The sequence below is a fragment of the Lucilia sericata genome, unplaced genomic scaffold (assembly GCF_015586225.1).
Source record: "Lucilia sericata isolate MDLA Ls3-8-SP2 unplaced genomic scaffold, ASM1558622v1 Contig000805F_arrow, whole genome shotgun sequence".
Taxonomy (NCBI): Eukaryota; Metazoa; Arthropoda; class Insecta; order Diptera; family Calliphoridae; genus Lucilia; species Lucilia sericata.
The window spans coordinates 47,892-72,460 of record NW_023994797.1 but is presented as its reverse complement, the minus strand read 5'-3'; the positions used below and the strand labels follow the sequence as shown (position 1 = coordinate 72,460).

At 33.2% G+C, this 24,569-nt stretch overlaps 2 protein-coding genes across 2 annotated transcripts; one reads left to right on the top strand and one right to left on the bottom strand.

Moving 5' to 3' along the window:
- Nucleotides 1–15,776: 15,776 nt before the first annotated feature.
- LOC119608193 lies at nt 15,777–16,151 on the top strand. The gene is made up of 2 exons (XM_037962521.1): nt 15,777–15,932; nt 15,993–16,151. The coding sequence occupies exons 1-2, from the start codon at nt 15,777–15,779 to the stop codon at nt 16,149–16,151; spliced, it is 315 nt and encodes a 104-aa protein (XP_037818449.1).
- A 6,138-nt stretch (nt 16,152–22,289) lies between these two features.
- On the bottom strand, nt 22,290–23,252 carry LOC119608192 (brachyurin-like). The gene has a single exon (XM_037962520.1). The coding sequence runs from the start codon at nt 23,241–23,243 to the stop codon at nt 22,410–22,412; it is 834 nt and encodes a 277-aa protein (XP_037818448.1). The 5' UTR covers nt 23,244–23,252; the 3' UTR covers nt 22,290–22,409.
- Between the last annotated feature and the right edge of the window lie 1,317 nt (nt 23,253–24,569).

The following is a 24,569-nucleotide window of genomic DNA, read 5'->3' as shown; positions in this document are numbered from 1 at the left end:
TCTTTATATTAGACTATAGACTAGACTATAGACTAATCTTTATATTAGACTATAGACTAGACTATAGACTTAACTATAAACTAGACTAAAGACTAGACAAGAGGATTTCGTCTTACAAAACAATTTCAGACACTCAATTTGAAATATAATTAAGCTTTTATTATAGTTGAGAATATTATAAACTTTTTTTGAGCCACCCCAGCATACATACATACATCTGTATGTTTGTATGTATTGTGATGTAATCATAAAATCAAATTAAACTGATGCCACTTGTAGGACTCTTATATTGGTTTCGAAAAACAAAAGGTTCTTTAACTATAAATAACAGATGTTTAAGCTGATATTGGCATTTTAATAAAAACAATTTTTGTTCATGTTCATATTGTATCTCGGTTTCGAAAAGAATTAAAATCATGAATAGCGAACGGAAAACTGTTGGTTGCTGATGAATGGACAGCAATACATGAATAGTAGAAACTGAACTAAAGCAACATGAAATGGTTGAAAAACTTACAATGTCATCAGCATCGTAATAGGAACAAAGAGAAACAGTACTAGTCAATATAACATAAAGCGTTATTCTGCCAACAACACAACACTTTTCAAAATTTTCGAAGTGGTGTGTCATTTAGACGTCCAGTCAACAAGTCAACTACTATATTCAACACATGTTGGTCATTTCGTAAGACCATCATTTATTTTACACACAATACAATCTTTGTAAATGACTTTTTATAATGTAAAGAAGGATATAAATAATAGATTTTGTTTTATCACTACTTTTACTTCCTTCATTACTATTATTACAACTGTTTCTGGAAACTAGAAAAACTTTTTAGCTTTTTAGCACTATTTCGCAATACTTTTAAAAACTTGATCAAAACTTTAGAATTCTAGAGTCATTCTTATAAAATTACCAGCAAAAACAAACACTAACAAACACTGATCACAGGTCCTAGATTGAGCTGCGCTGAATCCCCATCACAAACCATCTTTGGTCCTTTTTGAGATGTTATAAAAGCGCAAAAACTAAGAATTTCTAAGAAAAATTGTTGTAATGACTTTCTTTTTCATTGAACATCCCTATTCCAAAAAAAAGTTGAAAATGTCGTTAGATTTATTTCGATGACACGTTTTTCTTGTTACCGACTACAATATCTAAGAGTTCAAACTAGACAGTATAACGAATGACCAATATATTACAACAAAATAGACAAACAAAAAAATAAATATCCTGTATTACAATTTAGTACTTCCGTTTTACAAAAGAGACTAATTTCAGCTAAAAGGCTCAACAAATTTTGCGTGTGTCACTATTGAATGTTTTATTTGAGATATTTGAAAAGATTAGAAATATTAAATGGTATGAGTTGTACTAGCGGCATTTCGGGTGGCATGTAATGTTTAATAATGTGTTTAGTAATATTTTAAATGCCTTCAATGATAAGCGAGTATTTATAATAAATGATATAAAAGCGTATAATATAAAATGGTTGTCTGTATACATTTGTCAATTACATTGTAGGTCACAGGATATTAAGCTAATCGAAATTCATAACAAAGAATTTTTTTAGGGAAGAGAAGTTTTATAATATTTATGGAATTGAATTTTAATTTTTCATAATCTCTTTAATTTATTTGTCATAATCCCTAACTAACTAACTAACTAACTAACTAACTAACTAACTAACTAACTAACTAACTAACTAACTAACTAACTAACTAACTAACTAACTACTAACTAACTAACTAACTAACTACTAACTAACTAACTAACTAACTAACTAACTAACTAACTAACTAACTACTAACTAACTAACTAACTAACTAACTAACTAACTAACTAACTAACTAACTAACTAACTAACTAACTAACTAACTAACTAACTAACTAACTAACTAACTAACTAACTAACTAACTAACTAACTAACTAACTAACTAACTAACTACTACTAACTAACTAACTAACTAACTAACTAACTAACTACTAACTAACTAACTAACTAACTAACTAACTAACTAACTAACTAACTAACTAACTACTAACTAACTAACTAACTAACTAACTAACTAACTAACTAACTAACTAACTAACTAACTAACTAACTAACTAACTAACTAACTAACTAACTACTAACTAACTAACTAACTAACTAACTAACTAACTAACTAACTAACTACTAACTAACTAACTAACTAACTAACTACTAACTAACTAACTAACTAACTAACTAACTAACTAACTACTAACTAACTAACTAACTAACTAACTAACTAACTAACTAACTACTAACTAACTAACTAACTAACTAACTAACTAACTAACTAACTAACTAACTAACTAACTAACTAACTAACTAACTAACTAACTAACTAACTAACTAACTAACTAACTAACTAACTAACTAACTAACTAACTAACTAACTAACTAACTAACTAACTAACTAACTAACTAACTAACTAACTAACTAACTAACTAACTAACTAACTAACTAACTAACTACTAACTAACTAACTAACTAACTACTAACTAACTAACTAACTAACTAACTAACTAACTAACTAACTAACTAACTAACTAACTAACTAACTACTACTAACTAACTACTAACTAACTAACTAACTAACTAACTAACTAACTAACTAACTAACTAACTAACTAACTAACTAACTAACTAACTAACTAACTAACTAACTAACTAACTAACTAACTAACTAACTAACTAACTAACTAACTAACTAACTAACTAACTAACTAACTAACTAACTAACTAACTAACTAACTAACTAACTAACTAACTAACTAACTAACTAACTAACTAACTAACTAACTAACTAACTAACTAACTAACTAACTAACTACTAACTAACTAACTAACTAACTAACTAACTAACTACTAACTAACTAACTAACTAACTACTAACTAACTAACTAACTAACTAACTAACTAACTAACTAACTACTAACTAACTAACTAACTAACTAACTAACTAACTAACTAACTAACTAACTAACTAACTAACTAACTAACTAACTAACTAACTAACTAACTAACTAACTAACTACTAACTAACTAACTAACTAACTAACTAACTAACTAACTAACTAACTAACTAACTAACTAACTAACTAACTAACTAACTAACTAACTAACTAACTAACTAACTAACTAACTAACTAACTACTACTACTAACTAACTAACTAACTAACTAACTACTAACTAACTAACTAACTACTAACTAACTAACTAACTAACTAACTAACTAACTAACTAACTAACTAACTAACTAACTAACTAACTAACTAACTAACTAACTAACTAACTAACTAACTAACTAACTAACTAACTAACTAACTAACTAACTAACTAACTAACTAACTAACTAACTAACTAACTAACTAACTAACTAACTAACTACTAACTAACTAACTAACTAACTAACTAACTAACTAACTAACTAACTAACTAACTAACTAACTAACTACTAACTAACTAACTAACTAACTAACTAACTAACTAACTAACTAACTAACTAACTAACTAACTAACTAACTAACTAACTAACTAACTAACTAACTAACTAACTAACTAACTAACTAACTAACTAACTAACTAACTAACTAACTAACTACTAACTAACTAACTAACTAACTAACTAACTAACTAACTAACTACTAACTAACTAACTAACTAACTAACTAACTAACTAACTAACTAACTAACTACTAACTAACTACTAACTAACTAACTAACTAACTAACTAACTAACTACTAACTAACTAACTAAATACTAACTAACTAACTAACTACTAACTACTAACTAACTAACTAACTAAAAACTAACTAACTATAACTACTACGAACTAAATAACAACACCCTCCTGAAAATATGTACAAAAATTCAGAGACTACATGAGAAGGCACATCCCCTGTGTGGGTGGTCAAAAAAAAAATTATGTTATAATCTGGCGAGGGTCGACCTTATACCAGTTTTAAGAATACATCATTACATACATACCTTACACCAGATATAATAACAATAAATTGTAACTTGCTTCAGATATACTTAAGCTATTTCTTGTTGTTAATTTTCTGAAATAGGGTTTATATGGGGCTTAGGGAAAATAAGAACAGATCCTCATAAAACTTAGTAGTTGGATTTACGGTTACATTTAATGTTTTCAAGCTGAATTTCATTGCAACATTAGACTTTTTAAGCAAATTGCGGACATTTAAGTCATATTTTAAAGGTGACTTTGTACAGGGGCTAGGGTAAAATGAGGTCCTATCGTTGTAAAGTTCATCAGAGTCATCAAGGCTAGTATAGAACTTGGTTGTGCAGGTTTTTATCGAGATACGGGTATATTGGACATAATTATGAGCTTAAAAACCCTATTCGGGGGTTTCTTTTTTATTGGGGCTAGGCAAAATAATGGACTGATGTTAACTATTTTTAATAGACTTCTTCCCTGGTACAATAGAATATCATGTGCCAAATATCATTTGATTACAAGGTTTACAAGCCCTATTCGTGAGTTCAGTAGTATTGAGGCTAGGTGAAATAAAAAATTGCAACCTATAGTTTGATTCCAAGGTTAACACGGACGGACGGACATAGTCTAATCGGGTCAGAAAACGATTCTAACCCGCTTGGTATATTTAGTTTTAATGCAACCCTCGTATATAAGCTTTCAGCTAAATTTGCACTTTTTTGCATTTCGAGACAACCAAAGCACTTAAGTATATTTCATGATTTTTACCTTCGTTCAGTTAGCAAATACTACCTCGCCACCCACTTATGCTCACCGGTTCACAGCCGTCGGCTGAAGTAATTGTAGTTGGTAAGAGGTTTGAGGTTGCAATACCAACATATACTGGCAGCTTGTACACAGAGTTGAATGCTTGACTATTTGGTTGTCCTCCATTGCTCTGAAATTTTAATATAGTTCCTGTTGTTAAAGTTATTTTGTTGTTATTTTTTGTTGCTCAAGAAAAATAAGGACAACAACTGTTAGAACAAGAATATTTTATATACTAAATATTATCACCTAAATTATGTAGTACAACAATATTGCATTTATATATTATGAAATTTTTCAAACAAGTCAGGGAAAAAGGACCATACAAAAAAATGCTCTGAAATAAAATAATGACAATTTCTTTAAATATGCTGCTCTGGCAGTAACAACAATCTCCTTACATAATATGAAAATAGTCCAGCTTGTTTTATAATGAATGAATTTTTGTCATTTTAATGTGCAACAATAATTATTTCTACTTAAATTACAAACAACAAATAAGAAAGAAGATTGTCATTTTAATAATGTCTAGTACTGCAGAAATTTGGGTTTTCATTTTGAAGTGAACATTTTCAAAGAAATAATTATACTGCCAGCACTTTTGTATTATGAAAGTTTTTTCCACATCTTTAAGTTTGTGGATTAAAAAAAAGTAGAAAATGGTCAAAAAATAATTGAAATAACTGCTAAAAGAAATTCACAGTCAGTTGGTTTGGCCCAAGTAGTATTGTATAGTTGTATTGCACGATATGACCTAGAGTAGATGTTCTAGAAGAACGAAGTTTTCTTAATCTATTGATCGGTTTTTCAGGAATTAATACTCTCCGAACAATTGGATATCATATGTTAACTAGCTTCAGTTGTAGACCCCATATAAATACGTTAATATTCCTTGTAAAATTCCATGAAGATCTAGCCATGTCCACCATGGTTTGATAATTTCGTTAATATGTTATTTGACTTTTTAATCCTGGTTTTAAATGTTTTCTTAAATTTAAATTAATTTTGAATGAAAACTTTAATGATTAAATTTTATCATAAATATATGTTTCATTATGACTAATTTTATTTTCAGCTTTTTAATAGTTTTATATGTGAAAGTTTATTATACCCTACACCTTTATAGTGGGGAGGATATTATGCGTTTGTGCTGATGTGTGTAGCACTCAAAAATATTGACTATACACCCACCTTAAAGTATACTAATCTGCTCAGAATCAATTCTTGAGTCGATTAAGATATGTCCGTCTGTCCGTTCGTCCGTCTGTCTGTCTATCTGTCTCAACCCCTCCCCCCCGGGGCATGTTTCCTTGATGAAATCTCCATCTTGATGTATTGCAATCCCCGGGGTAAAGAGGTTCCTTCGGGTTCCACGTAGTGGCTGTGGTTTAATACCCAAAATCGCGGGCAGAGAATGTTGGTTTAAGAACTGATATATCCTATACCTAATGGGTTGGATAATTCTCTCTTCGAACAGGTCTGTGTGCAAAGCAGCATATGCTTTATTCCTAAACCCGATCGGTATTTCTTACCGGTCACGTAGTGGGACGCCGGTATATGCTGGGGAATTGTCAGGTTAGTATTCAATGGTTGGCTGTCATCCCGTAGAGAATTGGTGAAATATCGGGAAAGTCTCCATATATTGGAGATAAGTATTGATTTAGTATGCCTTTTACGCTTCGGGGAAGTTCTTCGGTGCTGCTGCCATCTCAACAGGATATATTGATACATGCTACGCCACTAATTGTCGGGGCAATTATTGGAATTAATTGACTTTGGAAATTCCTATTTCCTTTGTCACATTGATCGGTTCATAAAGGAGGGATGCTGATCTATTTTGTTGGGTATTTCGGACCACCAAATAGGTCTCTAGGTGCTGTTGCCAAAACAACAGAGCCATCTCAGTAGTGTGGTAGCGCGGGCTTAAAGAGATAAAGGAATGAACTGGAATGGGTCATTAGATGATGGGGATTGCATTTTAAATAATGCAATCTTTTATGACATCATAAGGATGGTCACCTTCCGGATTACTGGAAGAATGATTTCACCTGATGTTGGGACTTGTCACCCCCTTCTATTGACTTTAGACCAGTGATTGCTTTTTGCTTGTCGGGATTTGCTTTGGGTTTGATCCCATGCTGTCTTTCATTCCGCAACGGGGCGACTATGGCAAGATATTAGATAGCTCGAGTTCTTTAACAAAGTGCTTGTACATGCTCAGCCATGTATAAAATTGCTACCTGAGTTCTTCATTGAAGGATTCAAAGGCGTGTGGTAGACCGTCTGGATGAAAAAGACCACCGTAAAATTAGGCCGTCATGGCAGGTGTTCACGTAAAACTCTCGACATTCGTGTCTGTCTGTCCGTCTGTCTGTCTGTCTGTCTGTCTGTCTGTCTGTCTGTCAGTGTGTCCATGTAAACCATTCAATTGTGCGCACTCTACAGGTAATTTGATGAAATAATATTCAATATATATAAATGCTTTATTATTGAAAATGAATCACATTTAATATTCGCTATTGGTGTAGGGTATCATATGGTCGGCCACCCCCGACTATAATTTCTTACTTGTTTTTAATTAGTTTTGTTAATGTCAGTCAATTATCACAACAAAGTTAATTAAAATTATAAAAATGTAAATAAAAGCTTATTAGTTTGTAGATATGTTTGCATAATCTGCTTTAAATTTACAAAAAAAAATCGTGCAAATAATAATACTAATTAATTAAAATTCAAATTAAAAGAGATTTGTTGAAAAAAAACTCAAGACACAGTGGTTTAGCAAGATTTCATTTGGAAAATGTGGCCCAATAGAGACATACATTGTTTAAAAACTTCAATTATAATTACAAATAAAAGTAATTGTAATTGTTTATTGGTCAAGTAATTGTAATTGGCAAAATTTACATTACAAAATTTAAAAGTAATTGTAATTGGCTAAACTTCAATTTCAAATTACAAATAATTGTAATTGATTATTGCTCAATTACACAATACGAGGTTTTGTAATTGGCCACTTAATGAATTACTTTATGTAATCATAACCCCACAAGCCTGGAAGAGACAGGTTTAAAAACTCCTTTTTATTTGTAAATATTGAATTTTCAAATATACCACTTTGTCAAATTTTAGTTCAAAAAATTTATTTTCAAATATTTTTTGTTGATTTTTAGATTTACATAAAATATAACTGAATAAATTGACACCTTTATGGATTTGTATGTTTTTATTTTTGTGCCTTTAATTTATTGTATTTTTGCAGTTTAATTATTGTTTAAATAAATATTAATAGTTCAAATTGCGACCTTGAGCGTCCCCATAAGTTTTACATGGACACACAGACGGACGGATGGACGGACAGACAGACAGACGGACTGACTGACGGATGGACAGACAGACGGACTGACGGACAGAGAAAATACACTCGGCTCAGAAAGTGATATTTAAAATCATTTTCCTTGGCTGATATATCCGACAAAACTTTCTTAGTTTATGATACTTTAGGAGGATGTGTAATACATCAGATAAGAAAGAATGCAGAAGGTAATAAATAGAATGATTATAAGTACATATAATGGTATTATTCTTTTTTCCTCAGAAATTAAGCATTCCTGGTATTTGTGTAATCAAACGAGTTCCATTACTTTTTTTCTGAAGAAAAATATTTCGAAAATAAGTTGCACTAAAACTATTTTGTGTGTGTTTACATGTATATACATACATATGTATGTATGTATTTGTATATTCTTCCATTACAGCATCCTTTAAACATGTCTAGGAAAAGGATGTAGAAAATAATTCACACTCTAACTTCCGATAAAACTAACAACAACCACAAATACATTCCCATCACCAATTCAATTGTTTATCGAACACAGAACGAGCATAACAAAAGAAATTCCAAAACCCTGTATAGAAAAAAAGAAAAAAGGAAAAATTAGAAAAAAACACCATAAAGGACAATCATAAAACGATTTTGAATATTGTAGTTGTGGCATGAGAAAGACATACAGACACACCAAAAAAAAAACCAAACAGACAGACATTCACACAATGAATGTGATTTGATGCCAATGAAGCCAATAATGTTTATGATGAACATGATACTGATAATGATGTTACGGATGTTGATGTTACAGCCAATGAGTGATGATGATGATGATTGTCATGATGAAGGCGATGATAATGATAATGACAACTGTTGTAGGAATACTTATTTTTATGGTTTGTTAATATTTTTGTTATTATTATTACTTTATGATTGTTTTAAGATGTTTTTTGATTATTATACCCTCCACCACCATCAGTGGTGATAGAGGGTATATATAACTTTGTCATTCCATGTGTAACACCAAGAAATATTCATCTGAGACCCAACAAAGTATATATATTCTGGGTCCTTATCAAATTCTGAGTCGATTTAGCTATGTCCGTCTGTCCGTCTGTCTGTGTAAAACACGCTCACGATAAAACGAAGCAATAGAGCTTAACCAAATTCACCCAAAATGTTCTTCATTTTCCTAAGTTGTTTGGTATTGCAAATGGGCAAAATCGGTTCACACCGGGAAAAGTTATGAATCAAAATTTAAAACAACCTCGGAAAAAAATAAGCATTTTTTACACATTCTGATATAGTTTTCTCGAAAACTATGCAAGGTAATTCCATGGAAATCACCATACATTCGTTTCTGCACAAGATCTTGATCCCTGCTGAAAATTGCCAGAATCGGTCCACAATTTCATATACCTCCCATACAAAAGTACATATTCCCGGAAAATGGGTTTTTTGTTAATAACTTCCGCCACAATGTCGATATCTTCACAAAATTTTACAAATTAAAATCTTATGTCAATAGAATTCTTTCAGAGGAAAAATTTTATGGATAGGTCCATAATTGGACATAGCTCCCATACAAGGTCCCCTCCCGAAAATCACTTAAACGCGCATAACTCATTACTAAATTAAGATATCCAAATAAAATTTGGTATAAGTATTGCCCATATGCATAGAAATATTACTGTGAAAATTTTTTCCGATCGGTCCATAATTGGTCATAGCTCCCATACAAGGTCCCCTCCCGAAAATCACTTAAACGCGCTTAACTCATAACTAAATTAAGATATCCATATAAAATTTGGTACAAATATTACTCATATGCACAGAAATATTGTTGTGAAATTTTTTTCCGATCGGTCCATAATTGATCATAGCTCCCATACAAGGTCCCCTCCCCAAAATCACTTAAACGCGCATAACTCATTACTAAATTAAGATATCCAAATAAAATTTGGTGTAAGTATTGCCCATATGCATAGAAATATTACTGTGAAAGTTTTTTCCGATCGGTCCATAATTGGTCATAGCTCCCATACAAGGTCCCCTCCCGAAAATCACTTAAACGCGCATAACTCAGTACTAAATTAAGATATCCATATAAAGTTTGGCAAAAATATTGCCCATTTGCATAGAAATATTACTGTGAAATTTTTTTCCGATCGGTCCATAATTGGTCATAGCTCCCATACAAGGTCCTCTCCCGAAAATCACTTAAACGCGCATAACTCAGTACTAAATTAAGATATCCATATAAAATTTGGTATAAGTATTACCCATATGCATAGAAATATTACTGTAAAATTTTTTTCCGATCGGTCCATAATTGGTCATAGCTCCCATACAAGGTCCCCTCTCGAAAATCACTTAAACGCGCATAACACATTACTAAATTAAGATATTCATATAAGGTTTTGTACAAGTATTACTCATATGCACAAAAATATTATTGTGAAATTTTTTTCCGATCGGTCCATAATTGGTCATAGCTCCCATACAAGGTCCCCTCCCGAAAATCACTTAAACGCGCATAACTCATTACTAAATTAAGATATCAATATAAAATTTGGCACAAGTATTACTCAAATGCACAGAAATATTACTGTGAAAATTTTTTTCGATCGGTCCATAATTGGTCATAGCTCCCATACAAGGTCCCTTTCAGAAAAACACTTAAAGGCACATAACTCATTACCAAATAATGATATAAAACTATTTTTGTTCATAAATACTATTTTGTAATGCAAAAAGCACTTAATGCTATTTCAAAAATTTTTCACGATCGGTCTATATTTGGTCATATCTCTCATACTAGGTCCTGCCCCTAAAAGCGCTTTAACCGTATTTAACTATTTGCATTATCAATTTGTGTAGAACAAAATTATATATATGTATGTATTTTTAAAATCCTTAAATCTTTCACACACATGCATACATGCAAATACGAGATATCGCTAAAGCATATCTTAGGGCGCTATAAAAATTTAAATGAAAGTGGCGTTTCTAATGTTCAATAAATCTTGGAATTGTAGTAGATTTAAGCTGTTTAAATCTTGGGATTTTTCTATTTAAGACATGAGAAAACTTATTTCTACAAATATTTTATTAATTAGAAATGTATTAATACAAAAGTTGCTGGTGGAGGGTATTTAAGATTCGGCTCAGCCGAATATAGCACTCTAACTTGTTTTCCTACAATTTTTTCCATCACTTGGTCGTCATAAATAAATGATTTGACGTATGGTCAATGATTTTGAAGAGCTAAAGAGAGATAGAATACTAGACTATAGACTAGACTATAGACTAGACTATAGACTAGACTATAGACTAGACTATAGACTAGACTATAGACTAGGACTATAGACTAGACTATAGACTAGACTATAGACTAGACTATAGACTAGACTATAGACTAGACTATAGACTAGACTATAGACTAGACTATAGACTAGACTATAGACTAGACTATAGACTAGACTATAGACTAGACTATAGACTAGACTATAGACTAGACTATAGACTAGACTATAGACTAGACTATAGACTAGACTATAGACTAGACTATAGACTAGACTATAGACTAGACTATAGACTAGACTATAGACTAGACTATAGACTAGACTATAGACTAGACTATAGACTAGACTATAGACTAGACTATAGACTAGACTATAGACTAGACTATAGACTAGACTATAGACTAGACTATAGACTAGACTATAGACTAGACTATAGACTAGACTATAGACTAGACTATAGACTAAACTATAGACTAGACTATAGACTAGACTATAGACTAGACTATAGACTAGACTATAGACTAACTATAGACTAGACTATAGACTAGACTATAGACTATAACTATAGACTAACTATAGACTAGACTATAGACTAGACTATAGACTAGACTATAGACTAGACTATAGACTAGACTATAGACTAGACTATAGACTAGACTATAGATAGACTAGACTATAGACTAGACTATAGACTAGACTATAGACTAGACTATAGACTAGACTATAGACTAGACTATAGACTAGACTATAGACTAGACTATAGACTAGACTAGACTAGACTATAGACTAGACTATAGACTAGACTATAGACTAGACTATAGACTAGACTATTTATATAAATGTTTCAAGATTTCTGGTCGATGTAGTACTCATGGCAACAACCGTTGTTACCGTCTTATAGGGTGCCAAACTCTTGATTTCCCCTCGGTTTCTCTTTCGTACCCTATATGCTAGGTGGGAAATGAAAGTCTAATAAAGTTTTTATTGTGGAACTATGTATTGCAATGCACTATTCCTTATCATGTTACCTATAGCAACCACTATCATCAATGCCTTGAAATTCCATTAAGTTTTCGCTTAAGCTGAACGATATTTGCTTATTCATCTTTTCCAGGATTAATATCTATTGAAAACAAAATTCCTTTATCACTTTTATCTTTGAGGTTTTAGACTGTAGTGTAAATCTTAAAAGAAAAACACTTTAAATTTATTATGTTTCAAAGAAATAACAACCAAAAAAAAGCAGATCTAAAGCGATTCTATTTGTAAAACTTTAAAACTCACTAAAGAAATTAATGTCATGGAGAAATAAACAAACAAGAACTACTACACTAATATTGAAGTAAAAGTTTATATTTTAACCGAAAACATAAAGGAACTAGTAGTAAACAGAAGATGTAAAAAGGTAAAGGTAACCCAGGACAACAAATTTATTTATGCACTAAAAACTACTGATACTCAGGGTTAAAATAATGGAACATGCAAAACAAGAAAGAAGAAACTATAAACGATTAAAGCCGATTATACATTAACCTATACCAATGATTGTCGGAAATACTAGTAACGAAATTTAAAATGTTATAATCCTTACAGAATGTTTTAGGGTGATTAATGTTGTAATGAGAACTATAAAGATTTTCAGAAGTTAGATCTCTATGGCAGCTCAACTCAGTTATACACCTAAACACTCCACTGTGGTAGTGTAGGGGATATAAAAGAAACTTGAACGATTAAAAGCACTTTACCAATACTACGAAAACGTGGTTAAATATTAACGCTGCTACTGGCACACTGACATCCTAAGTGACTCGCATATTTACCGCTGTTCGAAAGGATGATGATAAACTTTTTTTCGCGTCCTTCATGAAGCGATGGCAGCGATGGTTGACAAGTAAAATAAAAAGTATTTTTTTAAAAAAAAACAAGACTTGTTATGTCAACTCAAAGTCCAGAAACTACAAATTTTATTTTTATTTACCTACTAAAGTAGTCTACACACATGACATCAGTTCACTACATGTTGATATAAACAAATAATATATAAATGTAAAGGGTGGTCCAAATACTAGTAACGTCATAGGTTATTTGACACTAAATGATTTTTTCAGTTAGTGTTACACCTCCATGGTCTAAAATGATACTAACTCAATTGGTCCCAGTCTCCCCCAGGGCATGTTATATTGATAAATCGGATTTGCCTTGCTATTGCAATTCCGGGGAAAAACAGAAGAAATTGAAGAAGTCTTTAGACTACTTTGCACCAGAAGTACATCAAGCAATTACCAGAAACCTGCAAACCCTTTCGACTCCTATATTAACATATTATAGGGTTTTTTGATCAGACTCCGACCAGGACTAATTGCTTGAAGACCTTCTGGGTCCTCATAGTGGTTGTGGTTGTAACTTAATTCTCAAGAATAGAATAAATGTTAAAACACTGATTCATGTTGATTCAAAATTTTGGGAGGAATGACTATGGGGCTAAATGTTGGGAAAGATTTGATGTCGAAGTGGTAGGACATTTTGAATATTTTGCTTCCTTATCAAGGTATTTTTTTGGATTTACTCTTTTCACTATTCCCCTGTGAGTAAAAAGAAAGTCTTGACAAAAATTACAATCTGTGTGGTCTTCAGGGATTATAAGGGGCAGTGTTGGTTCGCTTCTAGCTCACCCTGTGATTGAAGGGTTTATGATTCCCCCTGTCCTACGGTACATACCATCGACATTGTGACTGCAGTGTGCAAGTGCTGAAATACCATTTCGGCTACAGGGCCATGATTAGTCTGGTATCCACAATGTACAAAAATTATCACCTAAGTGTTGCTAAGGGATCACAAAGGGGCAGTGTTGCTTCATATCTTGCTCACCCTGGGATTGAAAAAGAGTACCGTGTAATCAAGTAACGCACTTGAGGTTCATGATTCCCGATGTCGCACGGTACGTATTATCGACATTGTGGCTGCTGTGTGCAAGTGCTGAAAACACCATTTCGGCTAACAGAGTCTTCTACGGGGCCATGATTCATTATATTCGCTGTCGTACGGTGTTGCTAAAGGATCACAAGGGGGCGGTGTTAGTTCGCCCTAGCTCACCCTGTGATTGAAAAAGAGAACCGGGTAATAAGGCCAACAAGGCAGGTGTTCACGTAATGCACTCGGGGTTCATGATTCCCGCTGTCGTACGGTGCATATCATCGACATTGTGGATGCTGTGTGCTAGTGCTGATAACACTATTTCGGCCAACGGAGAGTACTGCAGAGCCATGATTGGTCTAGTGTCCACGATGTACAAAAATTACCACCTAAGTATTGCTAAGGGATCACAAGGGGACGGTGTTGGTTCGTCTCTATCTCAATCTGGGATTGAAAAAGATTACCGTGTTATAAGACCGACTAGGCAGGTTCACGTTATGTATTTAGGTTTCATGATATTCGCTGTTGTACGGTACCTAAGTGTTGCTAAGGGATCACAAGGAGGCGGTGTTGGTTCGTCCCCAGCTCACCCTGTGATTGAAAATAATGCCGACAAGGCGGGTGTACCATGTAATAAGACCAACAAGGCAGATTTTCAGATTATGTCGTATGGTGCAGATCATCGATATTTTGGATGCTGTGTGCAAGTGATGATAACACTAATTCCGCCAACGAAGAGTACTGCAAAGCCATGATTTGTCTGGAATCCACGATGTATAAAAATTACTGCCTAAGTGTTTCTAAGGGATCACAAGGAGGCGGTGTTGGTTCGCCCCTAGCTCACTCTGTGATTGAAAAAGGGTACCGGGTAATAATGCCGACAAGGCGGGTGTTCACGTAATACAGTCGGGGTTATTGATCCCCAACAAGAGTAACTTTACTTTCGCTACAACACCTTCAGCACCAGTTGCCCATCACTGATGGTGATTGTTTTAATTATGTTAGATATTAAATGATTATTAAATTGATTAAAATTATTTGTAAATATTAATTAAATTTAAATGTTCTTACAGCACTTTATGAATTCATGTTAAATTAAAATTTTAAATACAATTTAAAATGTGGTCGAATACATTATTCATACGCGCAATAATTGTAATTTTGTTTTTTAAACATTCAACTCAAGTATGTTATTTTATAAAATTAAACTTTTCAATATAACAATTTTTATTTCCTTAAGGCCTTAAAAAAACGTTGGAATTTAGAATTTCACTCGTTGATTTGTCAAAAGAACTCGAGTGCTATTAAAAAATTTGATTGTGATTTTCAAAAAGTGGGTATCAGTCATTATACTTTTTCCGTACGGCTAATGTTTAATAAGAATGTGGACAAACAATTTTTCGTACGATATTATATACACACGATGCCGCATTCAAAGCGAAAAGCTCTTAAATTCATTGATATTAAGATGAATATCTGTGATGCTGTACGCTCAAATTATGAAGTACCTCTGATAAAAACCATACTATTGGAGTTAAGGAAATCGAGCAATATTCCATATCAGTGCCCTTTGAAAAAGGTATAACATTTAACTAAATGCTAAAGATATTATTTAATGTTTATTTTTATTATTATCTAGGATTTCCTATATGAAATTTCCAATCTTAGCGTCACAGATAAATATATGACACCCATGTCTTTGCCTACATTAAATTTCAGCAACGGCATTGAAATTTACGAATCCAATAAATTGATTGCATCTCTTTTTACTATAGGTGGTATAGTTGCAAAAAAATAAAATTAAATTTTCCTATTGGGCATTGAAGTGTGACGCGTAAATATACATATGAAATTATGTAAATTATTTATTTAATTGATATTTACTAAAATGTATTTAACTCATATAACTAGTGAACTATTTAAAATATTGTATAAAGACTTTATTAACTGAATATTTTTTGTACAACAGTCTTTTCAAACAACATCATTATTTATTCAATTCGCACCAGGCACGGAAAATTCAGTAATTTAATACTTTTTATATCGACAAATACCGCAGTACCCCCACAATATTTTCAGAATTTTTTCGAATATATACTACTACTACTATAGGATCTTGTAGTAATCTATTCTATAGTCTAGCCTATATTCTTGTTTATAGTATATCTTTCAATCGAGTCTATAGTCTGGCCTATAGTCTAGTCTATAGTCTGGCCTATAATTCAGTCTATAGTCTAGTATATATTCTGGCGTATATTCTAGTCTGTAGTCTGGCATATAGTTCAGTCTATAGTTTAGTCTATAGTCTGGCCTATAGTCCAGTCTATAGTCTAGTCTATAGTCTGGCCTATAGTCTAGTCTATAGTCTGGCCTATAGTCCAGTCTATAGTCTGGCCTATAATCCAGTATATAGCCTGGCCAATAGTCCAGTCTATAGTCTAGTCTATAGTCTGGCCTATAGACCATTCTATAGTCTAGTCTATAGTCCAGGCCTATAGTCCAGGCATATAGTCTAGTCTATAGTCTGACCTATAGTCTAGTCTATAGTCTAGCCTATAATCCGGTCTATAGTCTAGTATATATTCCGGCCTATAGTCCAGTCTATAGTCTAGTCTATAGTCTGGCCTATAGCCCAATCTATAGTCTAGTGTGTAGGCTGGCCTATAGTTCAGTCTATAGTTTAGTCTATAGTCTGGCCTATAATCCAGTCTATAGTCTAGTCTATAGTCTGGCCTATAATCCTGTCTATAGTCTAGTATATAGTCTGGCCTAAAGTCCAGTCTATAGTCTGGCCTATAGCCCAGTCTATAGTCTAGTCTATAGTCTGGCCTATAATCCTGTCTATAGTCTAGTATATAGTCTGGCCTAAAGTCCAGTCTATAGTCTGGCCTAAAGTCCAGTCTATAGTCTGGCCTGAAGTCCAGTCTATAGTCTGGCCTATAGCTCAGTCTATAGTCTAGTCTGTAGTCTGACCTATAGTTCAGTCTATAGTTTAGTTTATAGTCTGGCCTATAGTTTAGTCTATAGACTGGCCTAAAGTCTAGTCTATGGTCTAGTCTATGGTCTAGTCTATAGTCTGGTCTATAGTCTGGCCTATAGTTCAATCTATAGTCTAGTCTATAGTCTCGACTATAGTCCAGTCTATAGTCCGACCCATAGTCTAGTCTAAGGTCTGGCCTATAGTATAGTCTGGTCTACAGTAGGGCCTATAGTCTGGCCTATAGTCCAGTCTAGTCTATAGTCTAACCTATAGTCCAGTCTATAGTCTAGTGTAAAGTCTGGCCTATAGTCCATGGTCTGGTCTAATCTGTAGTCCAACCTATAATCTATGGCCTATAGTCCAGTCTATGGTGTGGCCTATAGTACAGTCTATGGTATAGTCTATAGTCTGGCCTATAGCGTAGTCTATAGTATAGTCTATGGTCTGGCCTATAGCCCAGTCTATAGTATAGTCTATGGTCTGGCCTATTGCCCAGTCTATAGTCTGGCCTATAGTCCAGTTTATAATCTCGACTATAGTATGGCCTATATTGCAGTCTATGGTCCATGGTTTGGCCTATAGTCTTGTCTATAGTCTGGCTTATAGTGCAGTCTATAGTCCAGTCTATAGTCTAGTCTATAGTCTGGCCAGTCCAGTCTATAGTCTAGACTACATTTTAGTTTATAGTCCAGTCTATAGTATAGTCTATAGTCCAATCTATAGTATAGTCTATAGTCCAGTCTTTAGTATAGTCTATGGGCTGGCCTATAGTCTAATCTAAAGTCTGGCCTATAGTCCAGTCTATAGTCTGGCCTATATTCCAGCCTATAGTATAGTTTATAGTCTGGCCTTTTATCCAGTCTATAGTCTGGTGTGGCCTATAGTCCAGTCTATATTCTAGTCAATAGTCTGGCCTATAATTCAGTCTATAGTCTGGCCTATAGTTCAGTCTATAGTCTGGCCTATAGTTCAGTCTATAGTCTAGTTTATATATTCAAAAGTATTTAAGCTATAAGTCTTTAGTCTATAATCTAGTCTATAATCTAGTCTATAGCCTAGTCTATAATATAATATTTCGATGGCTAAAGTCTAGTTTATAAATTCAAAAGTCTATAATCTATTCTATAGTCGACTTTATAGGCCTGTTCCTAGACTATAGTCTAAAACTTAAAAATTACTACATTTGTTATGAAGTTAGTACTATTTCGGAATTTAAATAATTCATCATGTATGGTATCTATAATGCAATTGATTTTTTAATAAATTTAGTTTTTGGTCTTAGGCCGTCAGTCCAGCCACAAATTCCAGACAGGAGCAACCCCGTCGAAACCGTGGGAGTGATTGTAATCACGAGAGATCATAATCCTGAATCATCACACGACCTTATTAATAGGGTAGAACGTCAGTTCTTACCACTACCAATGACAAATTTTTAATAGCAAAATCGAACTATACATACAAAAACTCATATAAACTAAATGAGAATTATATACGAAATTCAAAAGATACTAGATAATAAAATTTAAAACAAAATTACCAAAAAATTCTAAAATAAACCACCCAACTGATAATAGCGAGGCACACGTTTATTTTTTTCGAAAAATAAACACACATAATTATGTGCAAGCGTTTACACTAACAACTTTTCGTGTTCACACTAACAACTACTTTGTGTACACACCATGTGATTGTTCATAGCTGTATATATTGTTAGTGTAGATCAGTTTGGGTTAAACAAATAAATTTGTTGTTGTATATTGACTAGAAATAGATCAAGATAATTTGAGTGTAAAATCACTATTAGCATTTTAGTGTAGTCTACGGTGGGTCACAGAATTATGCATACAAATCTTAATATAAGTATATTAACTACAAAATTTATATAAAATACTTGTTTTCTTTTAGAAATTTAAATTTTTATAGAGATCTATATTTCAAAATTTCCTATGAATACAAAGTTTTTGGGAGGAGAAGTGAACAAGCCGCCAAAGACGCTAAATTGTCAAAGATGGGTATCATAGAGGGTCATGATCGTATACATTACTTTCATAAATAACCGTTTTTTACAATATTACATTGTTCTCTAAAACAGTGTTTTTTAAAAAAATTTTAACTTTTTGCAATTTTTTTTCGAAACATTTTCAAAAGTGCTGAAATTTTCAACCTAATTTTGATCTAAAACACTTTTCCACAATGAAATTGATTTTTTCACAAAATTTTTTAGTTACTGGTCTTAGGCCGTCAGTTCAGCCACAAATTCCAGACAGGAGCAACCCCATCGAAACAGTGGGAGTGATTGTAATCACGAGAGATCATAATCCTGAATCATCACACGACCATATTAATAGGGTAGAACGTCAGTTCTTACCGCTACCAATGACATATTTTTAACATCAAAACATAACTAAACATACAGAGAAACGTATGGACTTAATGAGAGTTACATGCCAAATTCAAAAGTTGCTTAAAAAATAACAAAATAAACCATCCAACTGATAATATATTTATATAATTATTTTTAAAACACACCACTAATTATGTACAAGCGTTTACACTAACAACTATTTGTGTTCACACTAACAACTATCTGTGTATACACCCCATGAGGCACACCAGTTCACAGCAGTGTGATCGAATATTAAAATGTTGTTGTTGTATATTGACTAGAAATAGCTGAAGGTAATTTGAGTGTATAATCACAATTAGAATTTTAGTGAAATGTATAGTGGTTCACAAAATTATACATACAAATATTAGTATTTACAACAAGTTAATATGAAACACTTAGTTTCTTTTAGAAAGGAATAGAAATAGATTATAAATATGTAAATTTAAAGTGGGTTTTAATAAGAATATGGGGTTAGGTCCTAGCCCGATTGTCTTCAAATACCGATCAGTATCTGAACACACAGTGTTTCGATTCCTTCCTTATAGCAAGTAAGAGTGTCGGCTGTGTCGAATCTCATATACCCACCATCACACCGTGTGCCGTAAAAGGAATGCTCAACTATAAACGTCAGGGTGATATTTGGAATATGGCTTAAGTCAATTATGGACCGAGCTCTTTTGAACTAACAAAATATTAATTTTTAAAAAACAAATATTTTATTTCAATTCTTAAACCGTGAGCGTCAATTATGAACCGATACTCATAAAATTTTGTACATAGATTATGTATAGAACTTGTTCATGCAAAATTTCAGCGCTGTACTCGTATTTTAAATAAGAAACACTCGTATTTTAGTAACCAAAACTTTTTCCTGAAGGGTACCTTTTGTAATACATTCCGTATTTCATAAATGAGTTATGAAATACATTCCGTATTTCATAACTCATATTTTTTAAGCCAGTAATGATCGTTTAAGTAATTTTCTGAAGGGGACCTTATATGGGCGGTAGGGTAAATTATGGACCGGTCCTCCCTAAATTTGGTGGAGAGATTTTGGCACGCATTAAACTTATGTGCGTCAATTTTCGTCACATTCATATTTTTCAGCCAGTAATGAGCATTGTAGTTATTTGCAGATAGGGACCTTATATGGGGGAAGGGTCATTTATGAGCCGATCCAAAAAATTGGTACAGAGGTTTTGGCTCGTAAGAACCTGTGTGTGTAGCATTTCATCGCTTTACTCGTATTTTTAAGACAGTAATGAGCGTTTAAGCTATTTCCTGAAGTGGACCCAATAGGGGGAGTAGGGCCAATTATGGACCTATCCACATAAAAGTTATTAAAAAGATTTTGGTTCGCAAGGAACTTAATTGTGTGAAATTTTATTGCTAAATTCGTATTTTTTAGCCAGAAATGAGCGTTAAAGTCATTTTCAGAAGGGGACCTTATATGGGGGATAGGGTCATTTATGGGCTGATCTTAAAAAAAATCGTAGAGCGATTTTGTTTCGTAAGAAACTTACTTATACCGAATTTAGGACCAGTAATGAGTGTTAAAGTAATTTTCTAAAGGGGAGCTTATATGGGGGTAGGGTCAATTATGGACCGATCCTCAAAAAATTTGGTAGAAAGATTTATGTCGAATTTCATCGCTATACTTATTTATGTCGAATTTCATCGCTATACTTGAATTTTGGGGCCAGTAATGAGTGTTAAAGTCATTTTCAGACGGGGACCTTATATGGGGGGTTGGATCATTTATGGGCCGATCCTAAAAAAAATTAGTAGAGAGATTTTGGTTCGTAAGAAACATACTTATACCGAATTTCATCGCTATAGTTGCATTGTGGGATCAGTAATGAGTGTTAAAGTAATTTTCAGAAGGGGACCTTATATGGGGGGCAGGGTCATTTATGGGCCGATCCTCAAAAAATTTGGTAGAAAGGTTTTGGCTCATATGAAACTTATTTATGTCGAATTTCATCGCTATACTTGTATTTCTAAAGCAGTTATGGCCGTTAAAGCTGTTTTTTGGAGGTCCACTTGTATAGAGGCTATCCGAAAAAGTGGACCGATATTGCCCATTTTCAATACCAAACAAACCTTAATAATAGAGACTATTTATGCAAAATTTCAACTGTCTAGCTCCTCTCGTGTGGTCCCTATCGTGATTTCAACAGACAGACAGACGGACAGACGGATGGACAGACGGACGGACATGGTTAGATCGTCTTAGAATTTAATAAGGACCCGCAATATATATACTTTTATGGGTCTATGACCAATATTTCGATGTGTTACAAACGGAATGACAAAATCAATATACCCCCCATCTTTTTTGATGGTGGGTATAAAAACGTTAAATCTATACTCACGGACTTATGAGCTGTTAAAATCTGACCATCAAAGGGTCTAACGCCACTTAAAGCAAACATCGAATCATGATGATTGGGTCTCAAAGCCTCTACACTAGTCGGTCAGCCTTGACCCACTGTAATTTCTTACTTGTTATATATAAATAGTAAAACAACTCTTTGATTATTTAAATCGAAATATGTATACAAGTGTACCATGTTAAACATTTATTCTGTAGTACACCTGAAAATGTATATAATAAAATGTCAACATTGGACATTAATAAAGTATGTTTAGTTTGTTATTTTGTTTGTAACATTTCACTTATTCTGTTAAAGATATGCAATACCCGTTTTCAAATATATCCATGGTAGAAATGATGTTACTCGGGTAAATCCAGATGACCAGCCCAAATCACAGCCAAGTGAAAAACCAAATGATACAATACCAATTAACTCATAATGATCGTCAACAAAATAGGCCAATGGACCACCAGAATCTCCATTACAAGTGGCCTTTAACAGTATGCTATGAGTACATATATTAGAGGCGGTAACTCCACCTAAGTATTGTATGTCACAAATGAAATTTGGTTGTACACAAACATCCGCGTAACGAAGTTTATTCGTAATACCCGAAGCAAGGCTACTTGTTTTGCCCCAACCGGAAATTCTGGCCATTTTTCCGGCATAATTCAGATGAGGTCCAACAAGTTTCGGTAATTTAATATTTTTTATGTAATCATTGTAGACAATCGGTTCAGGAAATTCAATAATGGCAATATCATTTTCCAGCGTACTGTCATCATAATCCTCGTGCACAGTTATGCCAGACGCATAGACTGTAATCCTTAGTTGGCCCACTTCATTGGGATTATCTATATCATTGGCTCCCAGAATAACAATAATTTTACTGGCATCCTTGGCACAATGACCAGCAGTTAACACATAAATATTAGAAAGCAAAGAGCCTCCACACCAATAGGTATCTTCGCCAATGTACAAAATCAAGCCAACTTGATGTGGAATCTGTTTTGGTAGAGCAGGAGCGCCATTAACAATACGTAAGCCTAATTCCTCCAAGCAGATGAGTGGTTGAACCAAGTCAATCGATGCAACTGCGGCGCACAAACCCAAAGCAATTAATTGCAAATACAAGTATTTCATTGTTAACTAAATGATTTCCAATTGAAATATATTCTTCCATGGCATTTTTATCCTCTTTATATAGGAAGGTTTTTTTAAGATTACAACTCGAAGTTCCAAATTTGTTATCGATTTCAATCTGCAACGTGCAATATTTAACCTTCATATCTATGACTACTAGAATGACCGATTGCCGTTATTGCCTATAAAAGTGCAACGAACCAAAGAGAAATTGAACCAATGAATATTTCTTAATCAAAAATTTTTTAAGAATAATTGGTATAATTGTTAGATAACAAAAGGCACAAAAAAGTTATTTTAAGAAACTTTCACTAAAAGGGCATTTTAGATCCATTTTGTTTATTTTTTGACCGATTAAACAATAAAATTGCAAAACTTATGAAAAAAATTGTAAAAAAAATTTCGCGTGTCCAAAAATAATCTTTTATCTTAATCTTGAATAAAATACTGAATGAAAACCAGTTTTTAAAAAGTAACACTGTTTGACAAAGTATAAGTTTTACACTATAAATTCCATTAATTTTTCTATATAGTACACCGGGAATTCCCCAATATTACAAAATCAAACTTTTGACCTCATGGGTTAAGATTGTTCGATTTGAATAAAACTGTGGGAATAAAGTAAAACTCATCTACTGTTTAAAATATCAATTATAACTGAGATCAGATTAAAGGCTATCTTATAAGGGCAAAATCTCTTATTCCAGTAATTTGCTTCCTGGGCAAGAAGATAGCAGTGACAGACAAAGTTAAGTACATAGGTGTAATCCTCGACCGGAAATTGAAATGGAGGCACTACATAGAGGATAGCATCAACAAAGCACATCGGTGCTGGGCTATATGTAGAAGAACTATAGGCATGAAATGGGGTCTTAGTCCTACTATGACAAATTGGCTTTATAAAAGTGTAATTAGACCAATTCTAGGATATGCTTTAGACAAAAAGTGCAATATCAAACTACTACAGGGAGTTCAGCGTACGTGCTGCTACTTTAGGCAAACTTGCCAAAAGCGGTTATAGAACACGTCATCAATGTATACTGTACATATTGGAAGGTTGTACACAATCATCGGACGTGCCTGATCGTATACCAGACACAGAATAGAATCGGAAGCTTTGAAACGCTATTCCCAGATGGAATGTCTTGGCCAAGCGGAACATTAGAGGAAATACCAGTAGGAATCCGTTGTTACACGGATGGCTCTAAATTGGGGTGAAAAAGTGGGGCTGGGGTTCTATATTGAAGACCCAGAAACAGAAATAAACCACCGTTTACCAAATCATAATACAAGCTTCCAGGCAGAAGTACGAGCAATAACGGAATG

What these genes read in the sequence shown, in the direction of transcription:
- LOC119608193 (XM_037962521.1), top strand. Translation starts at nt 15,777, where the DNA reads ATGCCGCATTCAAAGCGAAAAGCTCTTAAATTCATTGATATTAAGATG. An exon ending in ATCAGTGCCCTTTGAAAAAG is followed by an intron (nt 15,933 to 15,992) that starts GTATAACATTTA and finishes ATTATTATCTAG; the next exon opens with GATTTCCTATATGAAATTTC.
- LOC119608192 (XM_037962520.1), bottom strand. Translation starts at nt 23,243, where the DNA reads ATGAAATACTTGTATTTGCAATTAATTGCTTTGGGTTTGTGCGCCGCA.